The sequence below is a fragment of the Streptopelia decaocto genome (assembly GCF_964273445.1).
Source record: "Streptopelia decaocto genome assembly, chromosome: 15".
In the NCBI taxonomy this organism is placed as follows: Eukaryota; Metazoa; Chordata; class Aves; order Columbiformes; family Columbidae; genus Streptopelia; species Streptopelia decaocto.
In genome coordinates this window covers 8885837-8909203 of record NC_138670.1, presented here as the reverse complement: position 1 = coordinate 8909203, position 23367 = coordinate 8885837, and the positions used below count along the sequence as shown (strand labels likewise).

At 39.3% G+C, this 23367-nt stretch overlaps 1 protein-coding gene across 3 annotated transcripts in view; it reads right to left on the bottom strand.

Moving 5' to 3' along the window:
• Window positions 1-23367, bottom strand: part of CABIN1 (calcineurin binding protein 1) — a 102114-nt gene that overhangs the window by 56093 nt on the left and 22654 nt on the right. For 2 of the 3 annotated variants that reach the window (XM_082066113.1, XM_082066114.1), the window contains exons 23-29: window positions 22509-22770; window positions 20776-21036; window positions 19670-19821; window positions 18929-19107; window positions 8908-9090; window positions 7947-8284; window positions 1240-1353 (exon numbers count right to left, since the gene is read on the bottom strand). In XM_082066113.1, coding sequence (XP_081922239.1) covers window positions 1240-1353; window positions 7947-8284; window positions 8908-9090; window positions 18929-19107; window positions 19670-19821; window positions 20776-21036; window positions 22509-22770 — 1489 coding nt within the window. The remainder of the gene's footprint in view (window positions 1-1239; window positions 1354-7946; window positions 8285-8907; window positions 9091-18928; window positions 19108-19669; window positions 19822-20775; window positions 21037-22508; window positions 22771-23367) is intronic. The other variant, XM_082066115.1, reaches the window with a different exon arrangement.

Here is a 23367-nt window from a genome sequence, read left to right as displayed (position 1 = left end):
GATCTGAGCCAAAGTATTCACCAGTTAATCGCGCTGCAGGATTCTGGTAGGGAAAGCAGGCAGATATTGCAGGGAAATAACCAGAACAAAGCCATGTAGTCAAATCAGGTCACAACTGTTTGGTCTGTATCAGACTGACAGTATTTGTTAATCAAAGCTTCTACCCAGAAAGACAAAATGACATAGAAGCTCTTTTTGCAAACTGATCCATGATACAATTTTGAACTACTGTCAGTATTCCTCAGTTGTTCAACCCAGCCAAGGGATTTTAATCAAAGAGCACTTACCTTCTGCTTAACAAAATTTTGCACAGGGTTGCTACTTAACACAACGTACAGCAAAATAAAGATCGATGTTAACAGATATAAAATGGACAAAAAATTCACAATTAAAATATTAAAACAGAAACACTCGATGGGAAAGCAGAGACACAGAATTCTGTCACTTCAGTTATAGGCAGCTATATAACAGATACGTAGTCCAAGAAAGACAAACAGAACATCTCCAGGTTCATGCCACACAATGCAAGCTACAATAGCTACAGAATCCTATCACAAAAGAGAAGGCACAAAAACCTAGAGCACACCCCAGAAAAGCGAGAGATACTGAAGACAACAGCAAAGTGTTAAGTCACAGTCCCAACAGGGAATTTGATAGATAAATGCTCATGTAAGTCTCAGAAGTATTGGGTGTCCCATGTCACTGAGAGGCACAGACACCCCGGACGGTCTATATGACAGTGCTGCTACTACACGTGGCCTTGGAAATACTCTTTCTGCTGAGCCACACTACAAAAGCTGAATACAAAAAAGCTCCTTCTAACTCTGGAGATTTCTTAGAGCAACTAGCCCAACTTTTTTGTCATGAGAAGTGCAAGCCTATAGTTGAGAAGCAGTAAACAAGAGGACAATTAAGATGAACAGAATTAGAATTTTTATAGATGGCTCAATCATCAAGTAGACAGTAAATGATGCATAACTGAGAAATGTCAGTGCTTCTCTCCCCATGTTTTCAAGCCAAAAATAAGCCCTGTAATGTAGTTCCCTTCAAGAGAGGAAAATTCCAGCAAATCTCTCTAGAATGCAATTCTGCCTTTCCTTTAGCCACTCGTGGGGCTTATTTAATGTGCTTTTGCTGAATTTCACACTATCCTCCCTTTGCAAACCTTTCAAATGAGAAACAGGTGTTAAAATGAGGGCTGATAAAGTACAGGTGTGTTTATTTGCTGTACAAACTTACGTTGAAGAAATTGGTCTTGTTCCTCTCGCAGAAGAGGCCCTGCGCAGGCATGTGCTTCAGCTGCTGCCAGGGGACCCCGCTGCCCAGCAGCACGTCCCGGGCCCACTGCAGGTTCTGTGGACAAAACGGGGCAGGTGAGTTGCGAGGAGGGGACAAAATTGCCACCACAGGTAGATGTACAAAGCTCGCGTGCTTTTATTTATTAACCTGCAATGTCATTTCTCATTTTCCAGGTAGCTGCTGTTCTGACAGTGTATGTAGAGGGATGTAATCTGGAGAAGACATCCCTCAGGAGATCACACCAGCTTGCTCTCGGAGCCTGATCAGCCCCAGCAGAGGGGTTCGTCACTCCCCTGCAGCTGCTGAATCCAGCCTCACATCATCAAGTTTTGCTTTCTTGTCTTTTTTTGTTTGTTTGTTTTTTATAACCTGTCTTCATTCCATTGAGATCCACCCTCCACCTCCTATTATCTACAGAAGTCTGAACCTTAGGTATATTTAAAACACTTTAATTTTTTTATTAAAAGCTGAATTTTAATGCTCAATATAAAATAATTTATATAAAAATAAAGTATCTCAGCAAACAGTGGACCTTGCTGTCCTGGGTATCCTGCAGCCTTCCTCCACACACCAGTGCTTCCAGTCCCCTCCCGTGCTCTGGAAGCTGCCCCTCAGCTCATCCCAGGCCTAAGAGAAAACACAACCTCTAGGCTTAAACTGCAGCCTTGTTTTTGTGGGGTGGCGAATTCACGCCTTTCACCTCTACCCAGCCACGACCCTTCATGTAATTTTACTTAACTTCCCTGTAAAAGTCCATGCCTGTCTTCAAATTTGGTTAATAGCCCTTAGTGAGTTAAGAAGAAAGTATCAGTAGGAGAGTAAATAATAGACAACAATTAAAAATTCATCACAGCACTCGCCCCTCCAAGTTCAGTGCATGAACATCTCTTGTGCGGATGAGAACTGAGGACAGCTGTTGGCTTCAGGCAAAACATTACTAACAGATGGGACAATTATTAATTGTAAGGTTTCACTGACAGAAGTTTTACTTTTCTTCATTTTTTAATTTCAGTATTAGAAAGTTGCATTCAAGTCACATTACACTGGCTTTTTTAGAGACAACTTCACTATAGAGCAGATAAAAGAACAAGGAAGATGTTTGGTTCACAGAGACAAATGAGAATGTTGAATTCTGATTTGTGTTCTGTGGGCTGGAAATATGCTTCTGTGAATCATAAATTTTATTAAATCATGGCCATCCAAGAAGTATATTCCAGCTATAATAGCTTTTTTTTCTTACTTTGGGGGGTAGTGGGGGCTGGTGGTGCTGTTATTAGCAAAGTTTTAGCCTGTCTTCCAGATTATTTTCTTTACAGGGCTCTGGTGAAACAGTAAAAGCCCTGCTCAATCCTAAGTGCTTTTGTCCTAATGACAGTAATCATGCAGAAATCTCCAATGTCTTACCAGAGTTGGAGCATCCCTCCTAGCAAAATGCTGATTACAGATTCACGTTCAAGAGAGCTGAACATTGGAAATATTAAACAGATATTTACGGATTGCAAAAATCCTTCATTCAGAGAGCTGATATAGGTACTTACACAAGACCCTCATGATTATAGTGTAGAGTCAAGGGGATTTGGATAACTTTCTTTGGTCTGGGACGAATACATGTTCACTCATAAATATCACAAGGTACTTTCTGGCTAGTCAGGGGAAGCAGTAAATTTAATTATTATCACTGAGTGCCAAATTTAATTACGATTAAAGCAAGCCAAGTGTGTAAACTCAACTGTATACTAACATTTTCCTACAGTACTTCTTTTGTAATATGTATTTCTGTAATCCTTATTAACCTAAGCCTGCAAAATCCTTTGAAATACATACAGAAGAAAACACAACATAGAAAAGAACCTACAAAAATCTGGTCTCCCACGAAAGTCATCCTGTTTTGAATAAAATCAGAATCCAGCAAAAATAAGCCTATCATAAATCCCAAGATCCAGGCACGTAAATGCTTTATTTTATGCCAGTCATAGTAATCAGAAACATAAGTAAACTCCAAGTGTGAAAATGAAGTAAAAATTTGCCTAATGTGTGGCAATCTGAATCTTACAGTTAAAACCATCACATAAAAGCTGAAGGAAAACAAAACCCTCAGGAAAGCTACCACCACAAAGCTTAAATATAAAACCCCAGTCTAAACAAATTTTAGCTATGGATGTTTCCCTGCATCTAAGTTTTACAATGAAATTGTTAAGAGATCATAAGTGTAGTGTCATGCTCCGGTGATCTGCTATGCACGTTCTACTGACCATCCACCGGCAGGTATCTGATACATATAATTCATAGGCTTTTATTGAACAAGATAATGACAGTAACCTGGGCAGGAGGGGAAAAGATCATTCAGACAAATGGGGCAATTACACGGTAACTTCACACAATCAAAACTAATAGGAATAAAAGATGTAGTTACAGATTTTTCACTACCCTTCTCCTTAACTCAGCATGATCAATTATTCCCAGTAAATATGCCTGAGCAGGTCTCAACTCATTAGATTTCACAGAGTCTGCTCTGCTTAGGTTTTAGCTGATGAAGTTATTAGGAATGGGTGAAGGGATCCAGGACACAGCAAAAGGGATTTACTCTTGTTGGCACACTGCTCGCCAGTCTGAAATGCTGGATTTAGCTGTCTGACTCAGGGCAATTATGAAATACTCCTTCCAGTTCAGCTGTTGCCTCCCACATCTTCATCACCCCAAGATTCAAAGACAAGATGACTGACAGGGTACAATAACTTGCAGAAATTTTTACCAGCATCGTTAAAGTAGAAAGGGAAAATCTCTTATGGTTAACCAAGTGGAAATCTGAGTCACCCGAGATGGATACACCTTAACTCAGTGGTGTCAGGAGCCACCCTTCCCTAACTTGGAAGCTCCATGAAGTGTTGCTGAGACATGTACAAAACATCCTACTACACCTCAATCCTTCCCTCTGTTTTCTTTTACAGTCTGTTAGAATCCTTTGTCTGGAAAAAAACCCTACTGCTACTACATCAAATAAAAGCAAACTGAAAAAGACTATTGCCCGTGAAGGGCAGCCTTTTGCATGAACTATTATTACCAAACTGTTGCTACTTGAAATGCTTATATCTATTATGGTTTTACATTATGCCTGCCTCTAAGTATATACTAAATTTACATATATATAATATTGTAATTTTTACATGTATTATGCCTAGTTTGGCCAAACTGTCATGACACTGACATTACATTATACCTGACAATAATTTCTGCATTAAGGGCTCTGTTAATAATGCACATAGTGGCAGATACAAACTTAAAAATCCTAAGACATACAAACAATATCTGTGAGCAGAATCCTCCAGGGCTTACAGAGTATTTTTTATTTTAAAATAACAAGGCACGTAAGTAAATCTTTTTATTTCCTGACAATCTACTGGTTGCAGAGTATCAGTCCAGTTCTACATAATGATTCGTAAGGACCATAAGGCAAATACTTTTCCACAAAACTTTTTAGTTATACTGATGAACAGCGTCTTGCCCAGTTCTATCTTCTCCTTCCAAACTGTGTCAACACCCATTTTAGAGGTTTTAAAAAAATAAATCACAAAGGATGAAGATTTACATCAAGACAGAGACAAGGTGAATGGGAAACTAAAACTGCTGCCCAAACTGAATCACAGAATCACAGAATGTTAGGGACTGGAAGGGACCTCGAAAGCTCATCCAGTCCAATCCCCCCATGGAGCAGGAACACCCAGATGAGGTTACACAGGAAGGTGTCCAGGCAGGTTTTGAATGTCTCCAGAGTAGGAGACTCCACCACCTCCCTGGGCAGCCTGGGCCAGTGTCTGTCGCCCTTACTGAGAAGAAGTTTCTTCTCAAATTCAAGTGGAACCTTCCATGTTCCAGTTTGAACCCATTACCCTTTGTCCTACCATTGGTTGTGACCGAGAAGAGCCTGGCTCCATCCTCATGACACTCACCCTTTATATATCTGTAAACATTAACAAGGTCACCCCTCAGTCTCCTCTTCTCCAAGCTCCAGCTCCCTCAGCCTTTCCTCACACGGGAGATGCTCCACTCCCTTCAGCATCTTTGTTGCCTGCGCTGGACTCTCTCCAGCAGTTCCGTGTCCTTCTGGAACTGAGGGGCCACAACTGGACACAATATTCCAGATGTGGTCTCTCCAGGGCCCCCTTCTAATCCACCCCAGGATGCCATTGGCCTTCCTGGCCACAAGGGCCCAGTGCTGGCTCATGGTCATCCTGCTGTCCACCAGGACCCCCAGGTCCCTTTCCCCTACGCTGCTCTCGAATAGGTCATTCCCCAACTTATACTGGAACCTGGGGTTGTTCCTACTGGCAACAAAGCTTCCGAAAATTCATCCAACTTTCCTGCACATTTATTCCAACAAACAACAGCTACATACAAATTTTCTCTGATAACAGAATAAAACGAAGAGAAACAGCCTCCAAACAGTAAGCAGGATTTTGCAGGGGGTATGGGGGGAACCAGAACATGAAGCCAAACACAATGTTGAAAGGTTTTTGAAAAGGATGTTAAAAAAAGCATTCAACAACTATTTTTACTGATCTCTTAACAGCAAAACCGGTAATACTGTAAAATAGGAGAAAACAGATTGCATATGGAAAACTTGTTTTTCTGTGCACAATGGAGATCTGCCAATCCTCTCCTTTCCCAGCCAACCATGAGTTTTGGCCATCAGTCTAAATTCTTCATACAAATTCCTGGCACTGGTACATAAACGCTGAATTTTCCAAGATGGTTATATGCATTTTAAAATTAATTTCAGCTTTCTAAAATTTACCAGTAATCTACTCTGCCTGCACAGCAACTCAACCTGATGCAATTTCTCTTTTGTTTTTTTCAATCAGGCCTATCATCAGTATATCTAAACATACTTCTTACTCCAGTTATTGCTGAAAATGCATAGATTTGTGTTTTAAGTGTAACTCCCACTAAAGACATATCAGTGTGCCATTAAAACCCAGACATTTGACATTGCTCTACAAAAGAACCTCAATGAATCATCAAAAAAAGAAAATTACAGCCTCATGAAAGTATGTAGTATACGTATATCAGAATGAAGATTTTTTTTTTCAGTGTTAAGTAGTTGTTTTTTATGCAAAGAAGTAATAAAAAAAGGACAGTGAGAGCCAACAATGCTGGTTGAAGCCAACCTGGTACCCACTCAGCTCAAACAGGCAGGAATCAATTCTTCTGAGTTCCAAGAGCAGATGAATTTAGAAAGCAATGTGTATTTCATACAGAAAAATTACAAATCGCTAAGCTGATATTTATATAGGGAAACAGATACAAAAAGCAAAAGAGAAGGCTTCATCAGGAAAAAAATAAAAGAAAATATTTTGCAAGTAGTTCCTCAGGCTAGGACATGCTATTTGAACCAATAAATCGAAAACAGGCAGCCTTTTTTTGTTGAATGTTGATACAAAATCATTTGTCAGCAGCAGTAATGACAGATTGCAGGAATCTATGGCTCCTACTAATGATTAGCTCCATGGAAAAATTAACAACTGTCACATACAAACCGCATAAGAATGTTTTTGCAACAAGCTATCTTTAAAAAAGCGTAACATTTTTCTGGATAATCACCGTACAGTCAAATGGAATATTCATCACCTTTCAGTAAGCTGCTACGCCATGCCACTGCTCAATTCGCAGCACTACTGGTAATATGTTTTCTGCTGTGATTTGCTTACATTCCCTTCCCTTTTCTATTATTCACAACAGCTTCAGCGCTGCTGGGAAAAAGAACTCAGGAAGCCACACAGTGCAGCATTTGACCTAACACAGGACTTCCAGATACAGAATCCGTGAGTTCAAACCTTGATTGTGACAATTAGTGAACTCTGATAATTTCAACCAACTGCTCATGCACATTTGACTAACTGATACTTCAGAAAGACAAAGGACTATAAATACAGAAGCATACACGAGTAAAAAAATGACGTAATGTGAAAACCAAAACAATGATAATTCACAGAAGGCTTTTGAAATCAATTATGAAGAATATGCAAGGCTCATGCTGGATGAATTTTATTTTATTTAAGTTATTTTGCCCTCGACTCAAGTAGGAATTGATACAGTCACCAAGACATCATTATTCTTGCTTAATCCAAAATCACCAGCTCGTGAGCAGCAGGATCTCTGACTGACTTTCACTCAGTTATTTCTAAGCAGCAAATAATTTTGTCTTACTCAAGATGACCTCTACGCTCTCACAGTAGGAAAACTTTCATTCTACAAAGACCCAAGATACCCAGAAAGTCTGTGTCACATGACATGTTTACACCAATACTGATGAATTTCTGCTTCCCTGTCACTTTTCTGTCCACTCATTCAGTAAAGTAAATAATTGCTGTAATGAGAACATCTGAATTTATGGGACAAATCGAAAAGGCAATTCTCTGCCAAATGACAAAAAATTGCCTAGTTCAGTAATTATTCACACACATGAATGAGACAACCTAGGAGCTGAAGACTTCGCAAAGCACAGTTCCAATCCAGCCTGCATTAAACAAACTTACCTGCTATATTTTAACACAGAGACTGCTGAATTAGGATAAAAAAAATGACACTAGGGTTTGTTTACTCGGGCAGTAAACACAGCTCATCAGCTGCTGTGTCAGAGGTCTGCTCACCTTGTGCGTCTTGCTGTACGTGTACAGATAGGCCAGGCGGTAGAGGCTCTTGTAGTGCTGGGGGAAGCGGCTGAGGCAGAGGCAGAAGGCGGCGATGCACTGCTCCGTCAGGAACTGCCGCTGCTCCTCCAGGTCCGCTGGGAGACCGGGAGGAAATTCAGCTGCATCTCCGCAAGGCTCAGCTTTCTTTTTGCAGTCCCACTGCGAGGGTGGGGGAACGGCAGCTTTGCTGGGATTGCCAGAACCAGGCTGAGGATCCAGCAGGATTTTTTGGCCAGCGGGCTCAGCAGGATGGTAAGATTCTGAACTCTCCAGCAGCTCTTCTGACTTTCCTGTGACTACAACATTAAGAGAAAAATGACAGGGAAAATTACAAAATGGCACATGACAGGTAGAAAACGAGAAAACGTAAACACCGCAAACAAGAATCCTTTCTTCATGAAGGCACAGAATTATTGAGTGGTTCCTGTGGCCTCTCTATCTACTGCCACATCCAACTGTACAAACACGAGACAAAGGGGAATTCCAGCTAATAGATTTTGAAACCATTTTTCCGTGGAACACAGAACACTTAGTACTATTATATACGGAAAAATTTGGTGGAGAGCAATTCCACTTCTTCACTGAAATAAAGCCTCCAACAGAACAAAACATATAATTCCACTACTTGTGCTCTTCTATGCACTGAATATCAAGACGCTCCTGGGCCATAAAAAGAAAGACATCTATTCTTGGGGGAAAAGAGAACATGTTTTGTTTGAGATTGTCTTCAAATAACAACTCCTTAAATTATTTGGACACTTGAAACACTGAAGAAAGCATAAATAATAACAGAAGCCAAGCCAGTCAAAGGGCCACCACAGACCGCAGTTTATTATCATTCTTTCAGTGCTTCTGCATGCCAGAAGAAACATTTTAATGAGAATATACCAGCTGCCATTATCCATTAAATCACACATACTCTTTTCCTCCGCAGATCCCAGGGTCTCTTTGCCGGGTACCAGTGGATCGGCACAGGTGGTAGAAATCCTCTTCTCTGGGTAAGTTTTCCTCAGGCTGTCTTGAGAACTCGCAGGCTCGTTAAACATATCCTGTGTGGAACTGGAGTCAGACAGCACGGCTGCAGTGCTATCCTGACTCCGCTCTGCAAAACAGATAGAGAAGGAATGCACCATTTTCATACTCATCAAGCTGCTGCTACTTGCGTCTTGGTAACAGCAACATAAAACTGCAGCCAGTCTGCAAGCATCTTTCAAGCGTAGTACAGCATTCTTAACAACCACCAATTCTGTTGTCTAAAAGGTATTTATTTTCTTCTAAGTTATGTACCTCAGCTTATCACCTTCATCTCACCCCTTTGTACTAAGAAATTAAAACCCCAGTCTTCTTTCACTAGGTATTATTTAACACTAATGTAATGGAGCACTCCCTGCCCCATCACATTTCTTCCTAGAATATCATCCCAGAATTTGATTCAAAAGAAATAATGCTTAACTTCAAAAAGTTAGGCTAAGGACACAATATTTCAACTAGTACAGTCCTATAAAATTTCCTGGGTTTTACTGTGCAATTTACCTTGAAAAGCACCCAGTATAATTTTAAGTCTAACACAAGCAAAGCTTAGTTGACAAGAGAAAACCATGAACACCACCACTGGTAAAAATTACTCGTGAAGGACAGAAAAATCAGCACCATTAGAGGGCTGAGACTTACAGGAGTGATCACTGATGCCATCTATCCTGCAGGTGTTAGATGCTGTTCTGAAAGGTGATTTGATACGGCAAATAAACAATTCACCTAAGGACTAGGCCTCAGAGAGATGGAAAGAGTCTTGGACTTCAAGGCAGTAGGCAGAAGAAGAGAACGGACTTTGCAGTGCAGGCTGGCTGCTGACTGCAGCACAGTCACAACCGAGTTGTTAATCTGCTGACGGCTGTTACAGCACAGCAGAAGTTGTACAGGATCGTGACTTTATCATGGGGAATAAAATTCACACCTCAGAACAACCGCGCAAGTGAAAACCTTCCGCTCATGTCTGAAACCTGCCTGATAGGAGCCAAGTTCTTCTGCATGAAGGGTTATCGGAGGGAGCCCTGCCTAAAAACCACAGCTCAGTATCTCCAGCAGAAAGATGTAGGCATATTCCCACCCCAATGGGAAACCGGCATTTTACTGTAATATTGTGCCAACATAATTCAGTATCGAACATAAAATTCCGACAGAAGCAGTTCTCTCTAAATCTGTAGCCTAAAAGATTAATTTCCAGTTTCTGCTTTAAGGTACAGGAATAGCGTAGGCAAGAGGCACATTACATCCATTGCCTAGGTAGCTCCACTGCATACTTATTCATTAATTTTCCTGATAAGATCAAGAAAGAAAATTAAAAAGGCAAAAGCTCATTCTTTGAGATGAGCTGATAATTTAATTAAGTTTCTTCTGTTCCATCTGAATTGCACTTGTTCAGGAGCGAGCTATGGGCCTCCTATGAATTTATTTTATCAAATCCCTCTGCAGACCTTCAGCTTGCAGATCAGGTTCTGCTTATCAGAATTCCAACAAATTTAAACCAAATTTCACTTCTTAGGCTTTTCACTACCACACAAAGAAAACCTTCCCTTTCAGTGAACAGATCTTAATAAAAGTGTATCTTGAAAAAGAATGGGAGAACAGTATTAGCTTCCTAATTGGAACTTATATAGTTGGTTAATGATGACAAGTTTTATACAGAAAGAATATAATTATAAAGAATGGGAAGAGAAGGATTCTGAAGAGAGGTCAGTCAAGCTTTAAATGACTCATTTATAAAGCTTTAATAACCTTCTGTGGTACAAATGGATACTATTGAACTCCCAGTTGGCATCAGGAAAAACATTTACAGTAGCTGCCTTGATATTTTTTTAAAAGGAGGTTTCTGCATCTGTGGCAAAGAGGCTGAATTACTCATCTAGGGAAAAAAAAACCTAATTGCAAATTTCCAAATGTTGCCATAAGCCTGGAGGTCAGTTCTGATGTGTGGGTTATGACAGATGAAGCATTAGAATGTAAATGAAGAACTGCGAGACCAATATGCGAGAGTGAGATCAGAGCACTAGGAAATTAGAGTAACTTCTCAGCATACAAAGATAGACAGTGATTTAGCGTGTTATAGTTCAAATGTATGCATGACATGGAAGCTTCTTCCTATGGGGAACAACTATAAATACCTCCTTACAATTAGCTAGCTATTTTGATTTGAAATTTCTACTAAAGTGAGAGTAGGTCTAGGTATGTATATTCATTCTCCTTTTCTTTCAACACATTATTAAAAAAAATCCAAACTATATTAACATTGGGCTCCTTAATCACTGAAAACCAGAGGAAGACCACTATAGAGACAATTATTTTAGACACTTCTTGAATGCAGTAGGTGCTTTCAAACTAAGTGGGCCTGGTGAAAAACCCTGGAGTATTTCAGAAATTAGGAGCAGCCACCAGTTATTACTATTAATTTCTCTAAAGTCACAGAGGATGGGTAAAGTTCCAGGGAATGAAAAATGAAGTGTAGTACCTATCTTAAAAGGTCAAAGCTCTTAGCCAGCCTTCATTTTCAACAGAATTATTTGAGCATAAATAAACAAAACCAACTATAAGCACCTAAAAGATCAGTGTTAGTAAATGTGTGTGTATCCAAGCACAGATATTCACAGGTGCTTGTAAAGAATTATTGATTCTCAAACTAGAAATGGCCAAAATGTCATACTATTGCAGAAGCAATTCAGCAAACTATCACACTTGAATGTTTAATCAGAAACTTCACAGGAAAAATATGTAAGAGTCTTCCTGTTCTACTGAGCACTAATGAAAATTAAGCTTAATTATGGTGTCTGTATTTGGGACCCGCATTTTAAAAGAACACACTGAATAACTAGAATGAATTCTGAGGAGAGGAGGAAAAATGATGAGACATTAATGAGATGGTATATAAGAAAAACACTGGGAGAACTGGACTTATTTATCTTCAAAAAGATGAGGGAGAATTTCCAAATACGTACAATTAACCAAAACAAAAATACAATAATTGCTCTTCATATTCACTAAGTACAGAGCAAGAGGCAATAGGTTTTAATTGCAGCAAGAAAATTGCCTTTCCTCCAGCTTAACTGTTATATACAGTTAAAAAATTGCAGAGAAAACCTACAGAATTGCTGGACATTTCTGAGGATAGGCAGACAAGTAAGTATCACTTGTTACCTGAGCTGTATCTTAATATGATAAAAACACTCTGTCAACGCATAAATGCTGCAGTATGTAATGCTGAACTCATGGCAACTGCACCAAGTCACAATCTAACTCTGCTTTTTAAAAGTCTGCGTATTTTTCATACATGAAAGTACTATGCGCTTCTAGCCTAACTCACAAATGTATCTTATATATATATATATACACATATATATATGGCCCAATATTATTATCTGAGTGGAAATGAAGAGAATAGGGAAAAAGGTCTACTAAATGGTGCAAAAACAACAGAAAAAAATCCTAATAAAAATACGTCCTGATACCAGATTATCTCTTGATATATTTTGTTTCATTACTTAGTTGCATCACTTCATAGATTTAGGTAGATTTCAAACAACATGACGAACTGAAATCTCTATTTGATATAAAGTCAAGTATTTTGTGTTTATTTATAAAGATTAAGGAAATGGCACTTAGGAGAAAAATTGTATTTTTTTTAACTCATTCCTCATAATCTATTAAACGTGATATTTCAGTGATTTCTACATCAGCCGATACCACCTACTCTGTCAAAAGGTGAAAAAGAGCAGCTCTGGACAGAAGATATGAAAAGGTCAACAGGAAGAATCTTGTTAACTTTTCAAGGGATTAGTAAAAAACATTGTTACTGGGAAGATGTCATTGGGAAATAAAGAATTTGCATGTTCATCTGTAATGCCAAAAGTTTTATTGTATCACAGCAAGATCCTGCCAGTCACTTGGATCACTAAATAGCTGTCATTACTGAAACACATCTGTCCTAGATATTAGAAAAAATATCTGTAGCCTAATTTGACTTAACTCTATGCTTACGAGCATTTTAAAGTTAATCTTACCCTGAATGACAGTTTTACTGGGTTGACTCCTACACTTCCCCATGCCATGCTATTCCTCCACACCTTTGTCACTTTGCTCCATTAACATTCAGGCACAACACCTGCATCCCTACCAATTCACAGTAAAGAGATGTGTTATACTTTGGGGAAGCTAAATGGGTGTTTAATTTTAAAATGCAGCAAGAAAAAAAAGGCTCAATATTTTACTAGCCATGGCCCCATGCCAGCATTCTGCCACATGCACCATAAGCCCTGAGGCCATAAACCGTATTACCCAAACTGCGTCCACTCCCAGGGCTAAGGGAAGAGACAGGGATGTGCTAAAGTCACTGGATAAGCAGATGGACAATCCTAATGACAGAGCTCTGACTGCTGTGTGTGCTGATCAGGTACCTGGATCTGCTTAGGGTATAAGTTTACATGATTTATTCTCCGGGAGCTGAAGTACAGTTTCACAATGCCAATATGAATGAGGTATTCTGCCTCTGTCCATTAGTTGCTATGCAGCTCCACAACCGTGTTCTCTGCCCTCTATCCCTTGAAAATTTTTGGAAATTAAAGGGAAGGAGGAGAGAACTTCTGAAACACCTGCATGTGAGGGTAGGGAACAGGCTGAGAAAGCCAATAAGGTATAATTCACGTTTTCTGAATAGTATCTTTTTCTGTCTAAATAGCTGAAGGAAAATGTATGCTCAGTTATTGCAAGAAGCTATCCGAGATGCAATAAACAATCAGCTACAAGTCAAAAGTCAGAAACAAGTGGCACAGAAAGCTCATCTGCAGCGCTATATACAGACGCTAACTCAAATTACAGTAAAGAAAAATCCTGATGCACAGTTCAGAAATATGAATAACTATATATTATAATCTTGCCTCACGTACAGTTCAGGGATATGAATAACTAACTATATATTATTTTAAAAAATCTTATGCAGTAAAGGTGGGTTGGCCACAAACTGTGGATGTACTGACTCTCTCCCTTTGTCCTGCCCACTTGGCACCACATCTCCCCTCTTCCCTACACTTATCTGTATGAGCATGTCGGTCTGCAGTCAGAAACATGATGTATCACACAATCTCGTTCTTGAAACAGATTTCACCCATAACAGAAGACAACATTCAGCTCTGTATCAAAAGGCACTTGCACATTATTAAAAACAAAAGAACTGCAGAGATTTGCATGGGAGCAGGTTAATCTCTTGAGGACAGCAAGTCCTCTTAATGTGTAAAGGGAGTTCTCCTGTAACATGAGTCAAAGATGGGAGTCTATGTTTTGTCCAGCTGCACTGAACATCGAGTGTGTTTCGGTAACTCGCAGTCCTGTATTGCTTTTCTGTCTTCAAGTGCAGAGCAAGAGAGTATCTCAATATTCCACTTAGTCAAATCCTTTTTACACAATCTCACACTAAATGTCAGTGTGATACTTCTACTCATCAGAGGTTAAATTGGGGACAGGTAAAAATGGAGCATACTGTAATATACTGGATCTGATTCATTATTCATGTAGTCTAGTGTGCTGTCCCCATGAACATCCAGTACCATGTGCCAAAAAGGATATGTACTGCAGACCCAAAGATTTCATTTTAAACTGTTGGAGAGAGAGAATTTTGAAAGGTAGGATTTTAATGTTCCAAAATGCAATGTGGACATTCTTTTTATCCACAGAAATATCCACTCCATCTTAGGAGCTTATTTAGTTTGACATGAGTGACAACCTGGTGGAAAAAGTTTCTCAGAGATCACCTTTGTCTCATCAGGATGCTGAGAACCCCCGTTTACAAACAACTGTGCATCTTCATAACATTTGCAGAATTACAGATCAACAAACTTTGAAGTGAGACTTCTCCCACAGCACGAAGCAAGGAGCCTTTCCCAGTGAGTTATCATGCAGGTTTTGCCAATTATTAAAAGCAAGCCGTGACAGGTAAAAGCAGGAAGAAAATGCCTGGGGAACAGAGATTTGTATAAAGGTTAGAGGCAGCACGGGCAATATTGGTTGCAAAAGCAATCCAGGCAAAGACAAACACAACAAAGGACATTTACAGCTAACTACACATAACATCCTACATGACATGGATGGAGACTTAAAACGATGAGACATTTTAACACTGCCATAGCAATGGATACTGAACACACCATCTGCATACCACCACAATAATATGGAATCGATAATTAACACAACAAAGGCATATTACAGCAAAAGAGACTTCACAACAATCTCCCAGTCCACTTTTTGGGAAACAGACTTCACATTCAGATTAAAAAAAAAAAAAAAATTAATACTTTTAATGCTTTCTGAACTAACCATAATGCTTAGCACAAAATTTAGGTAAATTTAAACTGCTTGAAGTCTGTACTGCAGTCTTTCTTTAACACCTACATACATGCAGCCTGCATAAAGGAGGACATTGAGCATGTCTGTTCTGGTATATAAAACACTGGCCATTTAGTTGTGTAAATAAGGTGACATCCCAGGTAATTAATGTCTTTGTCCCTGCTGAGTTCCTGTTTGTTTCCTACTTTGCTCCTGGAAAATAAAAGAGTCTAAACTTCAGGCTTCTACTATCAAATGGAAGTTTTCATTTTGGAGGGTTACAAAACAGCAACAGGCAGGAGTGATGACAGGAAAGGCAGGATTAGCAGAAGGAAGGAAAAGATGTTGCTGAATGGAAGGACAAGAGAAAGGAAGCTGCCATTTCTACACACATGACAGCAGCTCGTCAGCCAGCAAGTAACAGCTGCCACTCAGCAACACTTCTGTCTCCTTGAAGGACACATATGCCAGCAGCTGCCACGAGGAAAAGGAAGTTTAGCCACTTTACAAGCTGTATTTACTGGTTCCTTTCTTCCATTTTCATTAAACGTATGACTTAAAACTAGTATCACTAGCATTCACTGGTCATAAAGGTTATAAAGCCTTTCAAGCTCTCAGTTTTAACAGTGATTTCTGCATATCCTGGTCTTTTTTCACCAGCAAAACATTCAGGAGAGCTACAGAACTACAATGACACATTTAAATATAATGTACCCGAAATAAGTTGGCCCTCTCAACTTCACCTATCTACAGAAGAGTGCTTGGAGATCAGAGTCCCAATACTTTCAAGAAAAGGTGTTTGACTGTACAGTAACTCATTCCTGCTTGTCATAAGATAATGTGCGGCACTAGAAGGCACATTGTTGGACATCTTGTTAAAAAAACAAAACAAACAAACAAACAAACCCAAAACCCCACAAACAACATAAAATTAATAGAAAAAACAGGGCTCAGAAGGAACGGCAAGAGTTCATCTAGTCTGTTCCTTTTTCCATCAGGATAAATTCCATCTCCATCATTCCTGGCAGATGCCGTATCACCACTTTTTAAAGACTTCAGTGCTGCAGTGTTGCAGTGCTATACTATCCCCAGGAACATATTCTAGTGTTTCACTTCTTTTTTTTTTTTTGGTAAATAATATTTCCTAATACTATTCCAACACTGTTTTCTAATGTCCAGATTGAAATCGCAATTTAAGCCTAATACCTCCTCTTCTGTCTGCCATACACAGAAATCACGGGGGTTTTTTGCGTCTCTTTGCACAGCCTTCAACACTATTTAGCTCACACTGCTGTCACATCTCCCCTTAGTCTTCTCTTTCCCATCTCATTTCTTCTCTCGTTCCTCTCATGTTATATTTTCTTGAAATGTAGCATCCAAAAATGGTCAAGAGCAGTCTCACAAGTCAGCAATGACAGGGATCCCAACTAGAATGTCTGCTCATGGTAACACAGGAAGAGAACTTTGTAGGTAAGACTCTGTATAATGCTCTAATTTTGCTTCTATCATATATGATCAACAGGCCTCAGAAAGAAAAATATCTAGGCTGAATTTAGGCCAAATTATTAATTCTGTGAACAACAATATAGACAGTTTTGTTTGCTTTTAGAATGGTTAAAAAAAATCATCTAAAGAATAGTCAAATGATGAATATTTTCTTGCTATTTTTAGGAACAGTACAATGGAAATGCAGACACCAGTTTTCCTCAGTGCTGTGATTACATGCAAGATGTCAAGAGCATTTTACTTCACAAGTATGTGTTTTAATACCAGTAAAATGCAAATGCATGCAGAGGAGCACAGTATATGTAACAATATGAAAGTGGAAGACTTCTGAGCATTGCTCAGCCTGTTCGCTCCTTCCATATGTAACAGCCCCAAGGCAAATATTTCCATTTCCTGGGGCTCTTCACTATGCTGTATCCAGAGTTTAGTTGTGCCAGCGACTTACACAACATTATGAACGATGCAGTACTTTGCAATCCCACTTGTCACAGTTACACTCATCCTTCCTACAGATCGCCCTAACGCTGCTGCTTTCAGCAGCTGACATTTTGAATTGCTTTGACAGCAGCAAAGCTCAGCCCAAGAACTGCTACTCCAGCCCTGGCAGACATAGCCCTTCCGTAACTTGCACCTCAGGCTTTGCTAAGCTGCCAACTTTGCTCCCGCTGGGCAATTAGCACGCCACACTCCGTAATATCTTACTCTAAGTGAAGGTACTAACGACATATATTGGAATATTTTTCTAACTTACGTATCTCCTGGGAATGTTTCAACAGCCTTCAGGATGTAAGCAGATGTAGTCTTAGGCAAAACTGCTTCTCACAGGGAATATTATTTAGGAAATGTTTAAATATTTGCTCCCTTCTGAGTTTGCTATGTCAAAAGACATCAAAAGGCCATTCACACTAACACACTACTTAAGATATCAAAACAGTACAATGAATTACTCCTGATAGAAATGTAAGCATGACTAAAGTGAACATTACTCAATTTAGTACAAGAGATGAAGGATCTTCTGTCAGTTTCACCAAGATTTGTTGGGAAAAGCAAATAAATTCACCTTCAAGGCATATGAACATTTGTTTCAAAACTGTGTCAAAGTTATTTACAAACTCCTCTTCTTCAGAAAGTGACAATAGGAAGCAGCCCACCCTCCAGAAATAAATTCCTATCAAGAGAGGATTTCTGACTTCTAAGGGGCCTGCCACATTCTACCAACACTAAGCTATACATGGCAGACATTTTGCTCCTTGAGCACTGATAACCACAGATCCAGATGCATAAACACACAGCCAGAAGAGCAGAATCTGAATAAAATTCTTAGACAAATAATAATGTCCAGGTTACTTATATAGTAAACTTAATTTCTACTATATAGGTATACTGCAAAATCTTCACTGTGATACCACTCTACCTTCTGCATTTATAAGCTAATTATATGGCTTTATATTCTATAAAGATGAGCTGCTAACCAGTCATTGTAAATGATAAAGAAAAATTAAAAGATGACGTCTACTGGACTGTCATGCAAATCACTTCGTGCTGATACACAATATATTCAAAACAGTTGCCACCTGCCTCCTTCAAAAAAGGACAATACTGTTTTGGTTTGCCTTTTTAACAATTTGTCTTGTTTCAGCCACAGTTCAAATTTTCACCTGGTCATTTCACACAGGCACTGAAACAACATCCAGCCTTCTGAAGACTGAACTCATATCTTCAGTACTAAGCTCAGACAGACATTTAGCTCTGGAGAAAAAAACAATTAAAAAAAATATGTACTGACAGTTCAATCAGCTGCATACTCCTCCTGTTGACATTCCCATTTAGACGAAATGACAGGTGCCAATGGTGGCAGGTGACAACTTTGAATTTAGTATTTAAAGCTCTGACTGTACATTGATTCTATTTAAAGCACTGAATTTATAAAGGTAATCAGCTTCAATATTGCCCGTGTTACCACAGACCCATCACCCTCCTTGGAATGAGCAGTTTGATCATTCCTGGTCAAACCCCCCCATGATTAGAGCACCTCCCTGTGCTGCCAGTATTGAGAACAGGGACTGTACCGTCCGGCGTTGCCTGCTGACGGGGTTTTTTACATTTGACGTAATCGTGGTCAACTGGAGTGGCTGTGTAAGGTGGGGATGTCAGACCTGGACCGGAGGATGAGGGGAGGGAAGTCCCAGGGCCTGGCACTGTTCCGGCTGAAGAGTGAGAGTCTTCATCAATCATACAAGCTTTTTCCCTGCGACGGGCAGGGGGAAAAAAAAGAAAAAGAAAAAAAGGTGTAACATCCTGGGGACACATACAGAGAACAAAAGGAGACTACACATTCTTACAACAGGAATCAAATCTTACTAACAAATCCTAAATAACAGGCATTTTAGCAAAGGTTATATTCCTGCCTTGCCACTGGTCAATAATAAAACATTTCTTTATTTTGTAGTTGTTAGCGAGAAAAGTTATGAGGACTAGAGTATCTTATCCTTTAAAATAAAGGCCATTTGCTTTTGCTTTTGTTAATAGTTGATTAAAAATTTTAATTTAATAAATAAAAAACGGCTTCAAAATGGAGGACAATATCAAAATTGTTCTACTTTGTTCTCTTCCAATCTACACTGTGCCAATTATTGATAAGATCTCAGAGCTGTGCATAATCTAACTGCTTATGATACCTGAAAACTGCAAACATTAGAATGAATTCTAATCGCTTTGGTTCGTATTTCATTCAGCTTCTTTTTAATAGCTTTTTATACAGTAGTTTATAAGCATTCTTTCAGAAGATACTCCTGGAAATTAGCACTCACTTTTCTGCAACTTTTGGGGTGTTCTTCTCCTCACCCCTGGCAAATGGTCCCTCAGAAGCTTCTTTCATGAAGCTAACTAATATCTCTGCATCTACTCCAGAATCTGGTTTCCCCACAAGTTTCAAAATAGAGGCATGAAGTCGAAAGTATACCTAGAAAACACCAAAGTCTACTCAGTCAGTAGAGAATTCATAGCTCTGCAACCTATACAAATAATCTCTTCTCTGTAGAAACTGCAGGAGCTAATACAGACAGTCATCCATTATGTAAACTTACCTGAATGGGATTTTTCCTGCCTTTGAAAGTTGCTTGTAAATGACAAGATCTGAAACCTGTAAAAATTTTATAATTGCAACCTATGGAGTACAACAATGAAAGCAGACCTGGTCTTCCTGGAAGCAACTCACTGCTGGGTACGTTCTACATCCACTATTTTTTACCAGACAACACAGTGAAAGCAAAGGTGTTATGACTACTATTCCAACTCATGCATGAACTTTATGCTTTCACGGGTAGGAGACGCAGGTGAAATCCTAAAGGGGACTGACAAGAAAGTTGGAGAGGGAATTTTTACAAGGGCATGTAGCGACAGGACAAGGGATATTGGCTTTCAACTGAGAGTAGATTCAGATTAGATATACAGTAGAAATTCTTCAGTATGGGGGTGGTGAGGCCCTGGGACAGGCTGCCCAGAGAAGCTGCGGACACCCCATCCCTGGAGTGTTCCAGGCTGGGCTGGACAGGGCTCTGAGCAACCTGGGCTGGTGGAAGGCGTCCCTGCCCATGGCAGGGAGATGGAACTAGATTATCATTAAGGTCCCTTCCAATCCAAACCATTCTAAGATTCTATGAACTGTGTGCAGCAAAATCCAGCAGTAGAAATTCTGATGGTCTGTCCAATACAGAGACTGTATACATAAACTGTCTTTAAAGCAAAAGCAGCCTGAATAACAGGCTCCAGTTTACTCCCCAAGTTAGTCTTGTAAATGTTGCCAGACACAGAGCACCACGTACATATGCCTAATAACACAAACTAATAATAACTGGCGTTCCATTATCCGTAGAGAACAAGGTTTTCAAGCTTAATGCATTTAACTTCCTTTTACCTCCAATGCTTCCATGGCAAGTTCTGGTGGATTATGGTAGTGAATCTTCTTTGGATACCGGGCAGCCTCCTCATGCAAGTAATGAGCTGCCTGTTTGTAGTGAAGCAGATAGACAACAGGAGGCTGTTTCTGCTTCTCTGCAATCTTTCCCAGCATGTAGTGAATAAGCCACTCCTCTTCATCGCCGTCTCCCTCACAGCGAGATGCTGACGTAAAACACAATTTGGCTGTCTCCAACATACTGTCTCGACGCTCTTCCATCTGCGATCGAACAAAGTGTTGAGAATACATGAATTCACTGTGGATGGGATGTAAAATTCTAAAAATACACTCCAGCATATGAAGGTGCCTAAACAGGGTACACCATTTAAAATATTTTCAACCTAATACACAGCACATATCCAAGCGATTGAATACATCCTCACGCCCCACATAATGTGTTTATGGATAGGTTTTTGTTCATTCCAGTAACTGCTGACACAAGTAACCAGAACAAAACAGTAGGACAGAAGTGTAAGAATATGCTTATGAACACAAATCTAAAAAATAACAAACCAATATACATGTCTGCAAAAAGTAATTTTACCACTTTTTCAAAGCTGTAATTATCTTAACTCTTCAAAGAAAAAAGTTACTTGTTTTGTTCTGCAACTAAAGCCTGCTAGAGCCACCATGGACCACTATAATTTGAGAAGAAATGTAGTTCATCTTGCTTGCAACGCATCTAATTTTGAGCTGAATATGGCAAGAATACTTTTTTTTCCCCCAAAGAAATTAAAACCAGCAGCATAAATTAAGGTTGGCTGCCAATAAAGTCACGTAAAAAAAAATAGGTCAAATGATGCATTAATATCACTTTCTCCCTTTGAAAAATTCAAATTGTTGGGCTATAACAGCATCCTAAGCACTTGTTGCACTTCAGGAACTATACAACAATTTTTCCTTTCCTAAATATTTTGTAAGAAGAGGAGAATAATAAGGTTTTTATGTATGAGAAGCACATTCCTGAAGAAGAGCTGTATCCCTGGAAGGGAGATTATATTGTTCTGCTGTATCTTTTTATTATAATAGAGCTTTTTTCAGTATATTATGCATTTTTAATACATTCACTTGAAAAAAATGAAGATTCAAGTAGTCCTAAATAAACATTCTAATTTAATCCACATAATAACCCTAACTTTTTCATCACCATCATACATAAAGAGGTAATGAATTTATAACAAGGTTTTCTATGAAAATCCTATTAACCTCCCCATTTTGATCTATTGGCTGAGTAAATAAGCTCAAAAAACACAGAAAAAGGGGAGGATGTCTTTAGATACAGGAGATGACATATGCACACAGATATCAGAGTAATTCCTGATCTTTTCACTATCTAAATATGTATATATTTCACCTTTTCCTGGAAGCACTGTATGACATTTACAGAAAGGTAAGGTAAATATAATTCCCCTTTCCAGAAGGTTACAACAATTTTGTGTCATCTTCGAAAGATAATTCAAAGATCAGGCTCAAACTAATTTTACACAGGAAAAGAAATTAAAAGATGCTTTAAATTCTGCTTGACACCAGCAGCTTATATGAATTATTATTAGCATTTCCAATATTATTTACTAACCATACAGTCTAATACATGGTATACGGCATGTAAATATTTAATTTAAAAAGTTATTACTTAGGAAAAGATAATTTAAAATATTTAAAATTTCACACTGCTCTCAGGTAGATCCCACCTGCTGCACAACTTCAGGGGGGAGTTCTGATTTCCACTGCTTGAGCTGTCGCGATGCAAAAGAATGTAGGGCGTAGGAAATGGTGCCGTACTCTATCCACAGCGAGAGGTTGGAGCTGTCGATCTCCAGAGCTCGCTTGAAGCAGTTCAGGACAGGAGTGGAGTGCTTCCAGATCGGGCCGTCGCTTTTCAGTTCATTAGAGTTCAACTTGTCCTGAATACGACTTGCTCGAGCCAGAGCCATGCCAGCCCACGAATCAAACCTGTGCAGGCAAGGACAAAACACAGATACAATTTCCTCCCTAAACATCACACTGAATAGCACAGATAACATTAATTTTGTTATATCTGCAACTTTCTCTTCCTTTCATTGTATGCGCTCTCAAAACAGACTTCTGCATCTCCTCCTCCCCTCATTGTGGAACAGACTCTATAGCCTAAATCATACTGATTTTACCAGACAAGTGTTGCAAAGTGGTTTCCTAATAAAGCACTGTTCCCAGCAATTGTCACACATGAAAAGCAGATGAAACAACAAGGTGTATTTGCCACGCAAAAATAGCATATCTATACTTCTAATGGCAGCGTTCCCATTGATCTCTTTTCTCAGTAACCACACTGTCCTGCTCAAACATAGTCACCCTGTATTTCCGCAGGCCAGCAGACAGCCATTCTGACTTTCTGTACTGTTGGACTGGACTGCAAATGATCTTTAGCATAATTTTCCAACATAATATGACAAAACCCAAAATGCATTAACGTAGGAAAATTCTGACAAACAACAGACTGGTTCCTGAGGGGACTGTTCAGGATCTAGTCCTTTGTTTATTAGATCATTGACAATACAGTCTGAAGAGCAG